The sequence below is a fragment of the Ranitomeya imitator genome, chromosome 4, assembly GCF_032444005.1.
Source record: "Ranitomeya imitator isolate aRanImi1 chromosome 4, aRanImi1.pri, whole genome shotgun sequence".
NCBI classification, from domain to species: Eukaryota; Metazoa; Chordata; class Amphibia; order Anura; family Dendrobatidae; genus Ranitomeya; species Ranitomeya imitator.
This window is the reverse complement of record NC_091285.1, coordinates 142,268,045-142,288,718: the sequence shown is the minus strand read 5'-3', so window position 1 is coordinate 142,288,718 and position 20,674 is coordinate 142,268,045. Positions and strand designations below refer to the sequence as shown.

At 46.1% G+C, this 20,674-nt stretch overlaps 1 protein-coding gene across 1 annotated transcript in view; it reads right to left on the bottom strand.

The window, feature by feature from the left end:
* LOC138674463 (p21-activated protein kinase-interacting protein 1-like) overlaps nucleotides 1-20,674 on the bottom strand; it is an 88,816-nt gene that overhangs the window by 58,888 nt on the left and 9,254 nt on the right. Inside the window, exon 2 of the mRNA XM_069762304.1 lies at nucleotides 11,525-11,703. Coding sequence (XP_069618405.1) covers nucleotides 11,525-11,703 — 179 coding nt within the window. The remainder of the gene's footprint in view (nucleotides 1-11,524; nucleotides 11,704-20,674) is intronic.

The following is a 20,674-nucleotide window of genomic DNA, read 5'->3' as shown; positions in this document are numbered from 1 at the left end:
AAAAAACTCCAAGTAAATGTGGCGCTAAGCACCTACGGATTTTTTGAATTCATCCACTTCAAGTGAAAAATGTTAAAAAATTCATTTATTTTCTCAAAATAAAAAAATAAAATATATTTGTAATTTTTTTTAAAAAACAGTACAATGCGTTTCGGCTGCTATTTTTACAGTGCAGCCTTCATCAGGTAGTAAAAAAACAAAAAGAACAAACAATACAATAAGCACTATAAAAAATTTTTTTTTTTTATTTTCTCTTTGAAATTGCCACCTATGTGGATCTGAAGCAGGATCAACACATAGTTCTCCAAAGTGAGCTGCACACCTTATTGGATTATACAACATACGAAGAAGAGTTGCCTAAAGAATTGATTCCTTGAGAATCTCAACGTGCATTTCTTACCGATAGAAGGTGAGCATAACTACAAATAAAAGAAATGTTTTTAACTTGTTGGTAAAAACGTATTACGCTCAGAGGAAGCGCCGCACTTGTCTCTTGTCTCTTTTTTTTTTCCCCTCTTTCCCTAAACCAGGGTATTTCTAAAGTTCTTCTTACAAGATCAGTTTTATCATTTAAATGACAGGATAAAATCTAGGGTAGAAATCACACAGACTTCACTTGTTCTACCAAGACTGCTGAGGGATTATAATCTCCTACCACTTTGTGGAAGGCTTGTAAAAAGACTGTAGTGGCATGGATGATAGGAGCAAAATGTGTAATGGTTGAAGGATTGACCCACTAAAATCTCAATAATTAACTTATTTTGTAGATAAAGCATCTACAGAACATACCAATTGAGAAATCTCTGGACAGCCTTGAGACCAACATGTTGGTCCTGTTTTCTACTAGTCTATCCTTCTTGACCAAAACAGAATTGGAAAAGACAAAGTTCAATGTGTATAATGATTGATGAACCCATGGCAGAAGTTATAGTCACTAGGGTTGAGCGAAACGGGTCGAACATTTTCAAAAGTCGCCGACTTTTGGCGAAGTCGAGTTTCATGAAACCCGATCCGACCCCTGTGCGTGGTCGGCCATGCGGTACGCGACTTTCGCGCCAAAGTCGCGTTTCAATGACGCGAAAAGCGCCATTTCTCAGCCAATGAAGGTAAACGCAGAGTGTGGGCAGCGTGATGACATAGGTCCTGGTCCCCACCATCTTAGAGAAGGGCATTGCAGTGATTGGCTTGCTGTCTGCGGCGTCACAGGGGCTATAAAGGGGAGTTCCCGCCGACCGCCATGTTACTGCTGCTGATCTGAGCTTAGGGAGAGGTTGCTGCCGCTTCGTCAGAAGCAGGGATAGCGTTAGGCAGGGTCCATTAACCACAAAACCGCTTGTGCTGTAGCGATTTCCACTGCCCAACACCACCTTCGGTGTGCAGGGACAGTGGAAGCTCCTTTTTTTTTTTTTTTTCCTCAGCGCTGTAGCTCATTGGGCTGCCCTAGAAGGCTCCCTGATAGCTGCATTGCTGTGTGTACGCCGCTGTGCAAACCAACTGCTTTTTTCAAAGCACAAATCCTCTTGTTCCTTCCTTTCTGCACAGCTATCTTGTTTGTTTGTCCACACTTTTTATTTAATTTGTGCATCAGTCCACTCCTTATTGCTGGCTGCCATACCTGGCTGAGATTACTGCAGGGAGATAGTAATTGAAGGACAGTTCCTTTTTTTTTTTTTTTTTTTTTTTGTGGGAGATTAAGATTGACATTTCTGCTAGAGTGCCATCTCTGTCTGTGTCATCTCTCACTCAGTGGGCCATAGAAAGCCTATTTATTTTTTTGCTTGATTTGGGTTCCAAAATCTACCAGAAAAAATCACAACATCAATCAGTGGGAGATTAATATTGGCCTTTGGGCTTGTGTGCCAGTCCTAAGCGTGCCATCTCTCTCTCTCTCAGATAGTGGGCCATAGAAAGCCTATTTTTTTATTATTTTATTGGGTTTATAAATTTTCCCTGGAAAAAAAAAAAAAGTGGGAGATTAATATTGGCCTCTGGGCTTGTGTGCCAGTCCTGAGCGTGCCATCTCTCTCACAAATAGTGGGCCATAGAAAGCCTATTTATTTTTTGGGTTGATTTGGGTTCCTAATTCTACCTGAAAAAATCAATCAATCAATCAGTGGGAGAAAAATATTGGCCTCAGGGCTTGTGTGCCACTCCTTACTCCTGTGTGTGCCATCTCTCACTCAGTGGGCCATAGAAAGCCTATTAATTTTTTTGCTTGATTTGGGTTCTAAATTCTACCTGAAAAAATCATTAAATCAATCAGTGGGAGATTAATATTGGGCTTTGGGCTTGTGTGCCAGTCCTAAGCGTGCCATCTCTCTCTCTCAGATAGTGGGCCATATAAAGCCTATTTATTATTATTTTTTTTATTGGGTTTATAAATTTTCCCTGGAAAAAAAAAAATGGGAGATTAATATTGGCCTCTGGGCTTGTGTGCCAGTCCTGAGCGTGCCATCTCTCTCACAAATAGTGGGCCATAGAAAGCCTATTAATTTTTTTGCTTGATTTGTGTTCCAAAATGTACCGAAAAAAATCACTAAATCAATCAGTGGGAGATTAATATTGGCCTCTGGGCTTGTGTGCCACTCCTGACTCCTGTGTGCGTCATCTGTCACTCAGTGGGCCCTAGAAAGCCTATTTTTTGTTTTATTTGTTTTCTAAATTCTCCCTGAAACAATCATTTTATTTTCTTTGGTTTCTAAATTATTCCTGAAAAAAATCATTTTTTTTGTATTTTTTTTTCTCTCAAGTCTCCCTGAAAAAAAAAAAAAAAAAAAAAAATCTGTGGGAGATTCATATTGCCCCTTCTGCTTGTGTGCCAGTCTTGACTCCTGGGTGTGCCATCTCTCTCTCTCTCCCCAATTGTGGGCCATAGAAAGCCTATTAATTTTTTTGCTTGATTTGGGTTCCAAAATCTACCAAAAAAAATCACTAAATCAATCAGTGGGAGATTAATATTGGCCTCTGGGCTTGTGTGCCACTCCTGACTCCTGTGTGCGTCCTCTCTCACTCAGTGGGCCCTACAAAGCCTTTTTTTTTTTTTTTTTTCCTAAATTCTCCCTGAAACAATCATTTCATTTTATTTGTTTTATAAATTCTTCTGTAAAAAATAATTTTTTTTTAATTTTTTTTTTTTCTGAAGTCTCCTTTTAAAAAAAACAAACACAAATCAGTGGGAGATAAATATTTACATTTGCGCTTCAGTGACAGTCCTGCGTGTGTGCCATCTCATTTGTTGCCAACAACAACAGAGTGTGTAACATTGTGGCTGATTTTCGTTGTGGTCTCACCCACCTGTAAAGGGGTAGCTAAATCATACTGAAGTTATAGCTCACCGTGTAAGTTGTGTGACAGCAACAAATACCGTTCGTTTGGTAACGTTTTTAAAACAATGAGGAAGTCTGGTGGAAGAGGTCGTGGCCGGGGGCGTTCATTGTCAGCTGGTAATGAGGGTAGTGGTAGTGGTGGAGCATCAGCTGGTCGTGGGAAAAAAAATATTGCACCTAAGTCTGGAGCTGTGGAGCCAGGTTCGTCGTCTGGCTACACAAGGCCTCGAACGCTCCCTTTTCTGGGAGTAGGAAAACCGCTTTTAAAGCCGGAGCATCAAGAGCAAGTTTTGGCTTATCTTGCTGACTCAGCCTCTAGCTCTTTTGCCTCCTCTCGTGAAACTGGTAAATGTCAAAGCAGCGCGTCGTTAGTGGATGTTCACGGTCAGGGACAAGTCGCTTCCTTGTCCTCTTCAGCAAAAACAACAACAGAGAAGAATGCAGCAGGCGACACAACGGGTTACTCCATGGAGCTCTTTACACATACCGTCCCTGGCTTAGAAAGTGAAGCAGTTAACAGTCCATGCCCATTACAAGTTGAATCTGACATGGAGTGCACTGATGCACAGCCACAGCCAGACTACTATCCTGGTCCTTTGACTCAGACCACAACATTGCCATCGCAGGGTGCTGATCAAGAATCAGACCCTGATGAGACTATGTTGCCCCATCACGAACACTATACCACCGACCGACACGGTGACACAGACGAAGTTGCACACGAGCTACAAGAAGAGGTAATAGATGACCCAGTTCTTGACCCCGATTGGCAGCCATTGGGGGAACAGGGTGCAGGCGGCAGCAGTTCTGAAGCGGAGGAGGAGGGGCCGCAGCAGGCATCAACATCGCAACAGGTTCCATCTGCCGGGCCCGTATCTTGCCCAAAACGCGTGGCAAAGCTAAAACCTGTTGGAGGACAGCGTGGCCATCCGGTTAAAGCTCAGTCTGCAATGCCTGAAAAGGTATCCGATGCTAGAAAGAGTGCAGTCTGGCATTTTTTTAAACAACATCCAATTGATCAGCGCAAAGTCATCTGTCAAAAATGTTCAACTACCTTAAGCAGAGGACAGAATCTGAAAAGTCTCAATACAAGTTGCATGCATAGACATTTAACCACCATGCATTTGCAAGCCTGGTCTAACTACCAAACGTCCCTTAAGGTTGTAGCACCCTCGGCCAATGAAGCTAGTCAGCAACGCAACATCCCTTCCGGCAGTGTAGGGCCACCATTTTCCGCACCACCTGCAGTATCTGTGCAGGTTTCTTTGCCAGGCCAAAGCCGTCAGGGTCAGGGAATCACCAGTTTCGTAGTAGGAAACACTGCATCTAGGGCACCGGTGGCAACAATACCATCTCCCACCGTCTCTCAGTCTGCCATGTCCACCGGCACCCCCGCTAGTTCCATGATCTCCAGCTCTCCAGTCCAGCTCACCCTACATGAGACTATGGTTAGAAAAAGGAAGTACTTAGCCTCGCATCCGCGTACACAGGGTTTGAACGCACACATAGCTAGACTAATCTCGTTAGAGATGATGCCCTACCGGTTAGTTGAAAGCGAAGCTTTCAAAGCCCTGATGGACTACGCTGTACCACGCTACGAGCTACCCAGTCGACACTTTTTTTCCAGAAAAGCCATCCCAGCCCTCCACCAGCATGTTAAAGAGCGCATCGTCCATGCACTCAGGCAATCTGTGAGCACAAAGGTGCACCTGACAACAGATGCATGGACCAGTAGGCATGGCCAGGGACGTTACGTGTCCATCACGGCACACTGGGTAAATGTGGTGGATGCAGGGTCCACAGGGGACAGCAAGTTTGGGACAGTTCTGCCTAGCCCACGGTCTAGGAAACAATTGGCTGTAGCCGTTCGCACCCCCTCCTCCTCCTCTTCGTCCTCCTGCAGAAGCGAGAGCTCGTCCACAGACCGCAGTCGCACAACCACTCCATCCGCAGCTGCCACTGTTGCACACCAGGTCTCCCATTATGGGGCAGCTACTGGCAAACGTCAGCAGGCTGTATTGGCTATGAAGTGTTTGGGCGACAACAGACACACCGCGGAAGTTCTGTCCGAGTTCTTGCAGAAAGAAACGCAGTCGTGGCTGGGCACTGTAGATCTTGAGGCAGGCAAGGTAGTGAGTGATAACGGAAGGAATTTCATGGCTGCCATCTCCCTTTCCCAACTGAAACACATTCCTTGCCTGGCTCACACCTTAAACCTGGTGGTGCAGTGCTTCCTGAAAAGTTATCCGGGGTTATCCGACCTGCTCCTCAAAGTGCGTGGACTTTGCTCACATATCCGCCGTTCGCCCGTACACTCCAGCCGTATGCAGACCTATCAGCGTTCTTTGAACCTTCCCCAGCATCGCCTAATCATAGACGTTGCAACAAGGTGGAACTCAACACTGCACATGCTTCAGAGACTGTGTGAACAGAGGCGGGCTGTTATGTTTTTGTGGGAGGATACACATACACGGGCAGGCAGTAGGATGGCAGACATGGAGTTGTCAGGTGTGCAGTGGTCGAAGATTCAAGACATGTGTCAAGTCCTTCAGTGTTTTGAGGAATGCACACGGCTGGTTAGTGCAGACAACGCCATAATAAGCATGAGCATCCCCCTAATGCGTCTGCTGATGCAAAGTTTGACGCACATAAAGGATCAGGCGTCTGCAGCTGAGGAAGAGGAAAGCCTTGATGACAGTCAGCCATTGTCTGGCCAGGGCAGTGTACAGGACGAGGTAGCGGGCGAAGAGGAGGAGGAGGACGAGGAGGATGATGGGGATGATTATATTTTTAATGAGGAAGCTTTTCCGGGGCCACTGGAAATTGGTGGCGCGGCAAGGCCGGGTTCTGGTTTTTTGAGGGACACAAGTGACGTGGATTTGCCTGAAACTGCCCCTCAACCAAGCACAACCGCAGATTTGAGAACTGGAACTTTGGCCCACATGGCGGATTATGCCTTACGTATCCTCAAAAGGGACACACGCATAACTAAAATGATGAATGATGACGATTACTGGTTGGCCTGCCTCCTTGATCCTCGCTATAAAGGCAAATTGCAAAATATAATGCCACATGAGAACTTGGAACTAATATTAGCAACCAAACAATCAACTCTTGTTGACCGTTTGCTTCTGGCATTCCCTGCACACAGCGCCCGTGATCGTTCTCACACGAGCTGCAGGGGCCAGCAGACCAGAGGAGTTAGAGGGGCAGAAATCAGAAGTGGCGTTGGCCAGAGGGGTTTTCTGACCAGGTTGTGGAGTGATTTTGCTATGACCGCAGACAGGACAGGTACTGCAGCATCAATTCAAAGTGACAGGAGACAACATTTGTCCAGTATGGTTACAAACTATTTTTCATCCCTTATCGATGTTCTCCCTCAACCGTCATTCCCATTTGATTACTGGGCATCAAAATTAGACACCTGGCCAGAATTGGCAGAATATGCATTGCAGGAGCTTGCTTGCCCGGCAGCTAGTGTCCTATCAGAAAGAGTATTCAGTGCTGCAGGTTCAATACTAACAGAAAAAAGGACTCGTCTGGCTACCCAAAATGTAGATGATCTAACCTTCATTAAAATGAACCACAACTGGATTTCGAAATCTTTTGCCCCACCTTGCCCGGCTGACACCTAGCTTTCCTATGAAAAGGTCTTGCCTGTGGACTATTCTGAATGCCTTTTCCAATCTCGTAATTTTCAGCACCTGATTGTCCAGCATACGACATGTTTACACCTCACTAAATGGCCAAACTCCCCACACGGGGCCGTGGTATCGACACTTGGCGACAGCACCCGTGAGAGTGCAGTTTGTCTGAAGAGGTGGGTGAGCCCGCTTTTGGTCGACGGCACTGCCACTGGGTCCCTCCTAGTACAATAAAGTGTCTCTGGCGGTGGTGGTGCGCACTCAATGTCAGACACACCGTTGTAATATGAGGGGCCCTGGGCCTGTACCGCCGGCCACAAGACAGTTTCCCCCACCCCAGCTCAAACAGTGCTCTACCACTTGCAAAATTATCTCACAGCTCCACCAATGTTTAGTCTATGCGCTGACATCCTTCAATGCCTGCCACTGACAATACCATTGTATTGACATTTTTGTTATGTTAGGCCTTCGATGCCTGTCTGTGGTCACTCCTTCCACTAGGCCTCCACTGACCACACCACTGCTGCCCGTGTACCCCTGGAACCAATTTAAAATTGCCTACAGCCATGTGTTATTATTTTAGGCCTTCGATGCCTGTCTGCGGTCACTCCTTCCACTAGGCCTCTACTGACCACACCACTGCTGCCAGTGTACCCCTGGAACCAATTTAAAATTGCCTACAGCCAGCCCAATTTTTTTATTTTAGGCCTTCGATGCCTGTCTGCGGTCCATTCTTTCAACTACTACTACACTGACCAGGTCACTGCTGCCCGTGTACCCCTGGAACCAATTTAAAATTGCCTACAGCCATGTGTTATTATTTTAGGCCTTCGATGCCTGTCTGCGGTCACTCCTTCCACTAGGCCTCCACTGACCACACCACTGCTGCCCGTGTACCCCTGGAACCAATTTAAAATTGCCTACAGCCATGTGTTATTATTTTAGGCCTTCGATGCCTGTCTGCGGTCACTCCTTCCACTAGGCCTCCACTGACCACACCACTGCTGCCCGTGTACCCCTGGAACCAATTTAAAATTGCCTACAGCCAGCCCAATTTTTTTATTTTAGGCCTTCGATGCCTGTCTGCGGTCCATTCTTTCAACTACTACTACACTGACCAGGTCACTGCTGCCCATGTACCCCTGGAACCAATTTAAAATTGCCTACAGCCATGTGTTATTATTTTAGGCCTTCGATGCCTGTCTGCGGTCACTCCTTCCACTAGGCCTCCACTGACCACACCACTGCTGCCCGTGTACCCCTGGAACCAATTTAAAATTGCCTACAGCCAGCCCAATTTTTTTATTTTAGGCCTTCGATGCCTGTCTGCGGTCCATTCTTTCAACTACTACTACACTGACCAGGGCACTGCTGCCCGTGTACCCCTGGAACCAACATCATAAAATATAAAAATAAGTATTTTGCTTACAAAAAAGAAAATACTGGAGAGATATCAAATGCAGACATTTTAACATTAAAAACAAACACACAACTAAAATCTGGTACAGTACTAAAAATGGCCACCAGCTACAATTACTTTCTCCTGCAAGTAGTTAACTGAAAGGTTTTTTAAATTGAAAACACACATATGGCATCCACCGAGTGTTGTCCTGTCGCGTCTTCTTTATATTATTGCCGAGAAGATGCAAAACAATGAAAATAATAAAATCATTAATTACCAAAATAATAGAGAAAGTCAACACCACATTGCAAATAAACATTCATTCCAAATAAAGAAGCAGGGCGCGTCCGAGGGTGAGTATATACCTAATAAGAATATAATCACCCTCGGACGCGCAATGCTTATTTCCAACAGCCTTCCTTCCTAAGAATCAGCCCTTCCGTGGTGTAGAGAGACGTTGTGTTACACTCCAAGGTGTTCCCCAGGTTGCCTTTCCTGAGCTTCGATCTTCCGGCTCTCGTTTAGTAGTTGTTGGAAACTACGCTGCATTAGGCCTTCAAATTGGGTATGGGGTGTAGAGAGATGGTGTGTTCCACTCCAAGGTGTTCCCCAGGTTGCCTTTCCTGAGCTTCGATCTTCCGGCTCTCGTTTAGTAGTTCTTGGAAACTACACTGCATTAGGCCTTCAAATTGGGTATGGGGTGTAGAGAGAGGGTGTGTTACACTCCAAGGTGTTCCCCAGGTTGCCTTTCCTGAGCTTCGATCTTCATGCTCTCGTTTAGTAGTTGTCGGAAACTACGCTGCATTAGCCCTACAAATTGGGTATGGGGTGTAGAGAGAGGGTTTGTTACACTCCAAGGTGTTCCCCAGGTTGCCTTTCCTGAGCTTCGATCTTCCGGCTCTCGTTTAGTAGTTGTTGGAAACTACGCTGCATTACGCCTTCAAATTGGGTATGGGGTGTAGCGAGAGGGTGTGTTACACTCCAAGGTGTTCCCCAGGTTGCCTTTCCTGAGCTTCGATCTTCCGGCTCTCGTTTAGTAGTTCTTGGAAACTACACTGCATTAGGCCTTCAAATTGGGTATGGGGTGTAGAGAGAGGGTGTGTTACACTCCAAGGTGTTCCCCAGGTTGCCTTTCCTGAGCTTCGATCTTCCGGCTCTCGTTTAGTAGTTCTTGGAAACTACACTGCATTAGGCCTACAAATTGGGTATGGGGTGGAGAGAGATGGTGTGTTACACTCCAAGGTGTTCCCCAGGTTTCCTTGCCATTGCTTCGGTCTTCCGACTCTCGTTTAGTAGTTGTAGAAAAGTTCACTGCATTAGGCCTACAAAATGATTATGGGGTGGAGAGAGATGGTGTGTTACACTCCAAGGTGTTCCCCAGGTTGCCTTTCCTGAGCTTCTATCTTCAGGCTCTCATTAAATTGTGGTTAAATGGAACAACTGCATTTGGCGTACTAGTTGGTTTGGGGCCTACTATCGGTGTCTGCCACTCCTTGCTGTTCTCCTGGTTTCCTGTCCTGAAATTCCATTTTCAGGCTCTCGTTAAGTAGTTGTTAATGTTAGACTGCATTTGGCCTACTAGTTGGGTTGGGGCCTACTATCGGTGTCTGCCACTCCTTGCTGTTCTCCTCCACTGAACAAAGCTGTGCCGCCTGTTTACTACGGTTGCCAATTTTGAACTGCATTTCGACTACTTACTGATTTGGCCCTACTCTCTGTGTCAGCCTCTCATTCCAGTTGTCCTCCACTGCAATGCCCCCTGGTTATTCCTGTGTTACCAATTTTGAACTGCATTTAGCCCACTTTATTCTTTGGGCCTATATCTGTGTTTCCACTTCATCGTGCCCATTGCCCAGCCAGTGATAGATGAGTCTGCTGGTACATTGACCCATAACGCAACATTCCCCGTGCATGCTACACAACAACATTGTGACCCTGCTGAAAGTCAGGTTGCTCTTCCCGCATACCATACCACCTTACACGGGGACAAAGAGGAAGGTGCAGATGAAAGTGCAGGTTCCTTCATCAGGTGGGGGGAGGAATACTAGTTGGCGACGTCACTGGCACAGGGCCTCTCATAGTACGCAAAAGTGTTGCTGCCGGTGGGAGGCGCCCCCGCCGTGCAAACACACCGCTGTACTTTGAGGGGCCCTGTGCCAGTGCCAATGCCAACAAGTGGGCCCCCCCTGCTTGCTCAGGATCACAGCACTTGCAAAGTTGAAATACTTACCTCTCCCTGCTCCACTGCCGTGACGTGGTCCAGATTTCCTGGGCCCACTAATTACTTGAACCAGCCCTACCCCACACAACTTTAGCCAAATGACCCCCAATTTCAAATGCCTTCCAATTATTATAAGGTAAATTACGCTTGACAAGCTTCATTAAGAAGAATGGATGGTTTTGACATTAAAATGGGCACTCTAGGTGTTTTCCTGGCCCCCACTCACTGCCGACTATGCTGCCCCATTGACTTGCATTGGGTTTCGTGTTTCGGTCGATCCCGACTTTACGTCATAATCGGCCGATTTCACTCGACCCGACTTTTGAGATAGTCGGGTTTCGCGAAACCCGGCTCGACTCTAAAAAGGTCAAGGTCGCTCAACTCTAATAGTCACTACTGAATCTTGGTGGCATTGAAAGATGCAAAGTCGGAACATATGCTGCCAACACTGGAGAATAAATTAACTATGGCTGTTAATTGATGAATAGCATAGGAACAGCAATTGGGTCAATTGACTGCAAGACTCCCAAGTGTTTAAAAACTGACCAAAGCACCTTTATGTTTTCTTGCTGAAAAGTACCTTACCGAGCCAATTCATGAAAAAGACATAGCAGCCCCTTTGGGAACCAAGGCCAGGCCTGTGGATACTCTTATGATTCTTACTGGAGATAGATCCTTGGCTGCTACTTACCAATGGCAATAGCAACAGTTGTCTTCCTTCTGGAGAAAAGTAATTTTTCTTACTTTACAATGGGCACTGTTAACTAGGTTAGTTTAGCAGATACATAGAATGGCTGTAATGTGTGTTACCTTCTTGCTTATTGCAACCAAAGCTCTATCAGAAGTATATTATTTGGGTCTCATAAATAGTGTTTATAAGATAGTACATTTTTTTCAAACAATAATTAACAAAAGGAAAGCATTTACTTACCCTGATCTTGTCTAACACAACAGCTCCAGAAGTCCAAACAATCAGAGTACCATCATTTGATGATGAGATGACTAGCTTTGTCTCTGTCCAATACAAGAGGTTGGTGACCATCCCTGAATGTTCAGCTGCTGACTGAGACAGGCGTCCACTGTCCAGGTCCCACCACTTTATCATTCCATCTGGAAATGGGATGCAAGAGCTAAGTAAATGGGGCAGAGCAATTAAATTTACAACTAGCAGACATTGTTTCTGAGCTAACAATTATAGAGTTTGGGACCACAGAATTATTAAGGCCAACACAGTTGAGCCCTGGAAGTTTTCAGTGACACGAAAAAAGTTAAGTTGGAATAGGACTCCAATCGACATACCTACCATGAATAGCAGTTATGCAAGGTGCACTGATATTAGGTTTGGGCTATATGGCGATAAGTGTCATGCACGACTGAACGACACCGCCGGGCAGGACTCAAATACAGTACAATAGATGAGGAGGCAGAAACTAAACAGCAACTTTATTTGAAGACAGACTATAAGTTAAAAAATAAGACAGTCCTTGTAATGATAATGACAATAAAAGATACAAGGAGAGATAGCTGTTCAATGTTAAGTACAAACAGTATAAACAATTCCTACAAACTGCTCTCTTCTAACTTCCTACCTGGCTTCCGATAATCAGGCCGCTTTGCTACAGCGCCCTTGCTAAAAAAAAACCTGCTCTGAATCCTACTACAGGTGAACATCGGTATCACACACATTTCTGTAGCTCTTAGGGGAAAGTCCGATAGCTTCCACTCGGTTCTGATGTAGTAGAGCTGAGTTTGGTGCGATGAGCTCTTCCTCCAGGTTAACAGATCCATCTTCTTCCAGATCCAAGCAAGTCTCGGTCCCACTTTCAATACTGAGGGTTACTGGTATCATAGCTTTGTTTTCTCTCTCAGTTTACAGGTTCTTGGGGAGAACCACTTTGTCTGTGCAATATGACTATTTCCTTCTGAGGCGGTCCTTGTTACATAGTTACATAGTTACATAGTTATTAAGGTTGAAGGAAGACTATAAGTCCATCTAGTTCAACCCATAGCCTAACCTAACATGCCCTAACATGTTGATCCAGAGGAAGGCAAAAAAAAACCCATGTGGCAAGAGTAAGCTCCACATTGGGGAAAAAAATTCCTTCCCGTCTCCACATACGGCAATCAGACTAGTTCCCTGGATCAACGACCTATCAAGGAATCTAGTGTATATACCCTGCAACATTATACTTTTCCAGAAAGGTATCCAGTCTCCTCTTAAATTTAAGTAATGAATCACACATTACAACATCATACGGCAGAGAGTTCCATAGTCTCACTGCTCTTACAGTAAAGAATCCGCATCTGTTATTATGCTTAAATTTTTTTTTTCCTCCAAACGCAGAGGATGCCCCCTTGTCCCGGTTTCAGGTCTATGATTAAAAAGATCATCACAAAGGTCTTTGTACTGTCCCCTCATATATTTATACATTAACATAAGATCACCCCTTAGTCTTCGTTTTTCCAAACTAAATAGCCCCAAGTGTAATAACCTATCTTGGTATTGCAGACCCCCCAGTCCTCTAATAACCTTGGTCGCTCTTCTCTGCACCCGCTCCAGTTCAGCTATGTCTTTCTTATACACCGGAGAACAGAACTGTGCACAGTATTCTAAGTGTGGTCGAACTAGTGACTTGTATAGAGGTAAAATTATGTTCTCCTCATGAGCATCTATGCCTCTTTTAATGCATCCCATTATTTTATTTGCCTTTGTAGCAGCTGCCTGACACTGGCCCCTGAATATGAGTTTGTCATCCACCCATACACCCAGGTCTTTTTCATTGACGGTTTTGCCCAGAGTTTTAGAATTAAGCACATAATTATACATCTTATTACTTCTACCCAAGTGCATGACCTTACATTTATCCCCATTAAAGCTCATTTGCCATTTATCAGCCCAAGCTTCTAGTTTACATAAATCATCCTGTAATATAAAATTGTCCTCCTCTGTATTGATTACCCTGCAGAGTTTAGCGTCATCTGCAAATATTGAAATTCTACTCTGAATGCCCCCTACAAGGTCATTAATAAATATGTTATGTTGTTATCGATACTGCAGTAACCGGGCACTATCTACTCCCTTGAAGCTGTTAATTTGCCAAGCTCTCAGTGTTAGGACACATTTATTTTCCTGTCTCTTTCACCAAGGTGTGAGTCTCCCTCTTCATTTCCTGAATAAACACTTCCTGCTTCTTGCTTAAACCAACACACAGCAAGTTGCAGGAGGAAAAGGACCAGTCCAAGTGCACACAAATCAGAGGGGAGCATCATCTCTCAAAGTCACAGTGTAATTCAGTTCTTGGCAGGGGCTGAACCCCTACATGCTTTCCCACTTAAAGGCGGCCATCCTTGGCCTTCCTTGTATAGTCCAGGGAGAAGGATAAAGGACCATGCAACTCTTTACTCAGCAGTGCCATGTTGCCCACAATACATACAGGTGGACCAAATGAACTTACCAGCATACCTATTTGGTGGAACACCTGCTTTAGGCCTACTGGATCTCCGGAGGTCTTGACTATCTTCAGTGGAAGCAGTATCTGTAGGGCTGTCCTCTGCAGCAGAAAGATCGGCCTGCGGTTCTCCTCTGCAAACTGGCAATGGTTCTGTGTTGGGAATGTCAGCATCCACTGCTGGGGGACCTGCCACAGTCTCAGGAATGATCCACCAGTCTTCACTAGATTCTCTGTAAGGAAAATTCGACCCAGGTGAAGGAACAGGAGGAGCTGCTCTCAGGGAAGATGTGGGATCTTCAGACCAGCATGGCTGTAACATATTCCTGTATAGAGTTCTCGTATCAGATTCCTCATTTTCAACCTGTACTTCATACATCAGCCTTTGGGGTGCAGTCTCTTGATCACTTTGTATGGTTGCACTTCTCAACATTCACTTTGAGACATCTTTCCCATACCAGCACCCAGTCCCCAGGCTTAAGTGGAACTTCCTGAATTGGAAGTCGGCTGTTATAGATCTTTTCTTGTAACCGCTGGCCTGCTAGCCGATGGATGGTCTGAAGCCACCGTTGCCTATGTTCGTTCACCCATGAGGTAGTAGATCGTTGCAATAGATCCTCTGGCTGTTCCAGATTTAGTTCAATGAAACAGTAGCATGCATCGGGTATAACCATAGTGGTGTGGACCCAATTGTTATAGGTACAAACTAGTGATGAGCAAGTATATTCGTTGCTCGGGTTTTCACGAGCACGCTCGGGTGATCTCCAAGTATTTGTTAGTGTTCGGGGATTAAGTTTTCATCACGGCAGCTGAATGATTTTCAGCTATTAGCCAGGCTGAGTACATGTGGGGGTTGCCTGGTTGCTAGGGAATCCCCATTTGTAATCAAGCTGGCTAATAGCTGTAAATCATTCAGCTGCAGCGATGAAAACTAAATCTCCGAACACTAACAAATATTCGGAGATCACATGAGCATGCTCAGGAAAACCCGTGCAACGAGTATACTCGCTCATCACTAGTACAGACCAATTTGTGCACATAGTCAGGGCTAGAGTTGAGCGACCTTGACCTTTTTAGAGTCGAGCCGGGTTTTGCGAAACCCGACTATGTCCAAAGTCGGGTCGAGTGAAATCGGCCGATTATGACGTAAAGTCGGGATCGACCGAAACACGAAACCCAATGCAAGTCAATGGGGCAGCATAGTCGGCAGTGAGTGGGGGCCAGGAAAACACCTAGAGTGCCCATTTTAATGTCAAAACCATCCATTCTTCTTAATGAAGCTTGTCAAGCGTAATTTACCTTATAATAATTGGAAGGCATTTGAAATTGGGGGTCATTTGGCTAAAGTTGTGGGGGGTAGGGCTGGTTCAAGTAATTAGTGGGCCCAGGAAATCTGGACCACGTCACGGCAGTGGAGCAGGGAGAGGTAAGTATTTCAACTTTGCAAGTGCTGTGAACCTGAGCAAGCAGGGGGGGCCCACTCGTTGGCATTGGCACTGGCACAGGGCCCCTCAAAGTACAGCGGTGTGTTTGCACGGCGGGGGCGCCTCCCACCGGCAGCAACACTTTTGCGTACTATGAGAGGCCCTGTGCCAGTGACGTCGCCAACTAGTATTCCTCCCCCCACCTGATGAAGGAACCTGCACTTTCATCTGCACCTTCCTCTTTGTCCCCGTGTAAGGTGGTATGGTATGCGGGAAGAGCAACCTGACTTTCAGCAGGGTCACAATGTTGTTGTGTAGCGTGCACGGGGAATGTTGCGTTATGGGTCAATGTACCAGCAGACTCATCTATCACTGGCTGGGCAATGGGCACGATGAAGTGGAAACACAGATATAGGCCCAAAGAAGAAAGTGGGCTAAATGCAGTTCAAAATTGGTAACACAGGAATAACCAGGGGGCATTGCAGTGGAGGACAACTGGAATGAGAGGCTGACACAGAGAGTAGGGCCAAATCAGTAAGTAGTCGAAATGCAGTTCAAAATTGGCAACCGTAGTAAACAGGCGGCACAGCTTTGTTCAGTGGAGGAGAACAGCAAGGAGTGGCAGACACCGATAGTAGGCCCCAAACCAACTAGTACGCCAAATGCAGTTGTTCCATTTAACCACAATTTAATGAGAGCCTGAAGATAGAAGCTCAGGAAAGGCAACCTGGGGAACACCTTGGAGTGTAACACACCATCTCTCTCCACCCCATACCCATTTTGTATGGCCTAATGCAGTGTACTTTTCTACAACTACTAAACGAGAGTCGGAAGACCGAAGCAATGGCAAGGAAACCTGGGGAACACCTTAGAGTGTAACACACCCTCTCTCTACACCCCATACCCAATTTGAAGGTCTAATGCAGTGTAGTTTCCAAGAACTACTAAACGAGAGCCGGAAGATCGAAGCTCAGGAAAGGCAACCTGGGGAACACCTTGGAGTGTAACACACCCTCTCGCTACACCCCATACCCAATTTGAAGGCCTAATGCAGCGTAGTTTCCAACAACTACTAAACGAGAGCCGGAAGATCGAAGCTCAGGAAAGGCAACCTGGGGAACACCTTGGAGTGTAACAAACCCTCTCTCTACACCCCATACCCAATTTGTAGGCCTAATGCAGCGTAGTTTCCGACAACTACTAACCGAGAGCATGAAGATCGAAGCTCAGGAAAGGCAACCTGGGGAACACCTTGGAGTGTAACACACCCTCTCTCTACACCCCATACCCAATTTGTAGGCCTAATGCAGCGTAGTTTCCGACAACTACTAAACGAGAGCCGGAATATCGAAGCTCAGGAAAGGCAACCTGGGGAACACCTTGGAGTGTAACACACCCTCTCTCTACACCCCATACCCAATTTGAAGGCCTAATGCAGTGTAGTTTCCAAGAACTACTAAACGAGAGCCGGAAGATCGAAGCTCAGGAAAGGCAACCTGGGGAACACCTTGGAGTGGAACACACCATCTCTCTACACCCCATACCCAATTTGAAGGCCTAATGCAGCGTAGTTTCCAACAACTACTAAACGAGAGCCGGTAGATCGAAGCTCAGGAAAGGCAACCTGGGGAACACCTTGGAGTGTAACACAACGTCTCTCTACACCACGGAAGGGATGATTCTTAGGAAGGAAGGCTGTTGGAAATAAGCATTGCGCGTCCGAGGGTGATTAGATTCTTATTAGGTATATACTCACCCTCGGACGCGCCCTGCTTCTTTATTTGGAATGAATGTTTATTTGCAATGTGGTGTTGACTTTCTCTATTATTTTGGTAATTAATGATTTTATTATTTTCATTATTTTGCATCTTCTCGGCAATAATATAAAGAAGACGCGACAGGACAACACTCGGTGGATGCCATATGTGTGTTTTCAATTTAAAAAAACTTTCAGTTAACTACTTGCAGGAGAAAGTAATTGTAGCTGGTGGCCATTTTTAGTACTGTACCAGATTTTAGTTGTGTGTTTGTTTTTAATGTTAAAATGTCTGCATTTGATATCTCACCAGTATTTTCTTTTTTATAAGCAAAATACTTATTTTTATATTTTCTGATGTTGGTTCCAGGGGTACACGGCCAGCAGTGCCCTGGTCAGTGTAGTAGTAGTTGAAAGAATGGACCGCAGACAGGCATCGAAGGCCTAAAATAAAAACACATGGCTGTAGGCAATTTTAAATTGGTTCCAGGGGTACACGGACAGCAGTGGTGTGGTCAGTGGAGGCCTAGTGGAAGGAGTGACCGCAGACAGGCATCGAAGGCCTAAAATAATAACACATGGCTGTAGGCAATTTTAAATTGGTTCCAGGGGTACACGGGCAGCAGTGACCTGGTCAGTGTAGTAGTAGTTGAAAGAATGGACCGCAGACAGGCATCGAAGGCCTAAAATAAAAAAATTGGGCTGGCTGTAGGCAATTTTAAATTGGTTCCAGGGGTACACGGACAGCAGTGGTGTGGTCAGTGGAGGCCTAGTGGAAGGAGTGACCGCAGACAGGCATCGAAGGCCTAAAATAAAAACACATGGCTGTAGGCAATTTTAAATTGGTTCCAGGGGTACACGGACAGCAGTGGTGTGGTCAGTGGAGGCCTAGTGGAAGGAGTGACCGCAGACAGGCATCGAAGGCCTAAAATAATAACACATGGCTGTAGGCAATTTTAAATTGGTTCCAGGGGTAGACGGGCAGCAGTGACCTGGTCAGTGTAGTAGTAGTTGAAAGAATGGACCGCAGACAGGCATCGAAGGCCTAAAATAAAAAAATTGGGCTGGCTGTAGGCAATTTTAAATTGGTTCCAGGGGTACACGGGCAGCAGTGACCTGGTCAGTGTAGTAGTAGTTGAAAGAATGGACCGCAGACAGGCATCGAAGGCCTAAAATAAAAAAATTGGGCTGGCTGTAGGCAATTTTAAATTGGTTCCAGGGGTACACGGGCAGCAGTGGTGTGGTCAGTGGAGGCCTAGTGGAAGGAGTGACCGCAGACAGGCATCGAAGGCCTAAAATAATAACACATGGCTGTAGGCAATTTTAAATTGGTTCCAGGGGTACACGGGCAGCAGTGACCTGGTCAGTGTAGTAGTAGTTGAAAGAATGGACCGCAGACAGGCATCGAAGGCCTAAAATAAAAAAATTGGGCTGGCTGTAGGCAATTTTAAATTGGTTCCAGGGGTACACGGACAGCAGTGGTGTGGTCAGTGGAGGCCTAGTGGAAGGAGTGACCGCAGACAGGCATCGAAGGCCTAAAATAATAACACATGGCTGTAGGCAATTTTAAATTGGTTCCAGGGGTACACGGACAGCAGTGGTGTGGTCAGTGGAGGCCTAGTGGAAGGAGTGACCGCAGACAGGCTTCCAAGGCCTAACATAACAAACTTGGGCTGGCTGTAGGCACTTTTAAATTGGTTCCAGGGGTACACGGGCAGCAGTGGTCTGGTCAGTGGAAGTCTAGTGGAAGGAGTGACCGCAGACAGGCTTCCAAGGCCTAACATAACAAACTTGGGCTGGCTGTAGGCACTTTTAAATTGGTTCCAGGGGTACACGGGCAGCAGTGACCTGGTCAGTGTAGTAGTAGTTGAAAGAATGGACCGCAGACAGGCTTCGAAGGCCTAACATAACAAACTTGGGCTGGCTGTAGGCACTTTTAAATTGGTTCCAGGGTACACGGGCAGCAGTGGTCTGGTCAGTGGAAGTCTAGTGGAAGGAGTGACCGCAGACAGGCTTCCAAGGCCTAACATAACAAACTTGGGCTGGCTGTAGGCACTTTTAAATTGGTTCCAGGGGTACACGGGCAGCAGTGGTCTGGTCAGTGGAAGTCTAGTGGAAGGAGTGACCGCAGACAGGCTTCCAAGGCCTAACATAACAAACTTGGGCTGGCTGTAGGCACTTTTAAATTGGTTCCAGGGGTACACGGGCAGCAGTGGTCTGGTCAGTGGAAGTCTAGTGGAAGGAGTGACCGCAGACAGGCTTCGAAGGCCTAACATAACAAAATTGGGCTGGCTGTAGGCACTTTAAATTGGTTCCAGGGGTACATGGGCAGCAGTGTATGGTCAGTGGAAGTCTAGTGGAAGGAGTGACGGCAGACAGTCTTCGAAGGCCTAACATAACAAAATTGGGCTGACTGTAGGCACTTTTAAATTGGTTCCAGGGTAACACGGCCAGCAGTGGCCTGGTCAGTGTAGTAGTTGTAGAAAGAAGGGACCGCAGACAGGCTTCGAAGGCCTAACATAACAAAAATGTCAAAACAATGGTATTGTCAGTGCCAGGCATTGAAGGATGTCAGCGCCTAGACTACACATTGGTGAAGCTGTGAGAGATAATTTTGCTAGTGGTAGAGCACTGTTTGAGCTGGGGGGGGGAACTGTCTTGTGGCCGGCGTTACAGGCACAGGGCCCCTCATATTACAACGGTGTGTCTGACGTTGGGTGCGCACCACCACCGCCAGAGACACTTTATTGTACTATGAGGGACCCAGTGGCAGTGCCGTCGACCAAAAGCGGCCACACCCACCTCTTCAGACAAACAGCACTCTCAAGGGTCCAAGCGCAAAGTGGCGATAGCACGGCCCCGTGTGGGGAGTTTGGCCATTTCGTGAGGTGGAAACATGTCGTATGCTGGACAATCAGGTGAAGAAAATTACGAGATTGGAAAAGTCATTCAGAATAGTCCACAGGCAAGACCTTTTCATAGGAAAGCTAGGTGTCAGCCGGGCAGGGTGGGGCAAAAGATTTTGAAATCCAGTTGTGGTTCATTTTAATGAAGGTTAGATCATCTACATTTTGGGTAGCCAGACGAGTCCTTTTTTCTGTTAGTATTGAACCTGCAGCACTGAATACTCTTTCTGATAGGACACTAGCTGCCGGGCAAGCAAGCTCCTGCAATGCATATTCTGCCAATTCTGGCCAGGTGTCTAATTTGGATGCCCAGTAATCAAATGGGAATGACGGTTGAGGGAGAACGTCGATAAGGGATGAAAAATAGTTTGTAACCATACTGGACAAATGTTGTCTCCTGTCACTTTGAATTGATGCTGCAGTACCTGTCCTGTCTGCGGTCATAGAAAAATCACTCCACAACCTGGTCAGAAAACCCCTCTGGCCAACGCCACTTCTGATTTCTGCCCCTCTAACACCTCTGGTCTGCTGGCCCCTGGAGCTCGT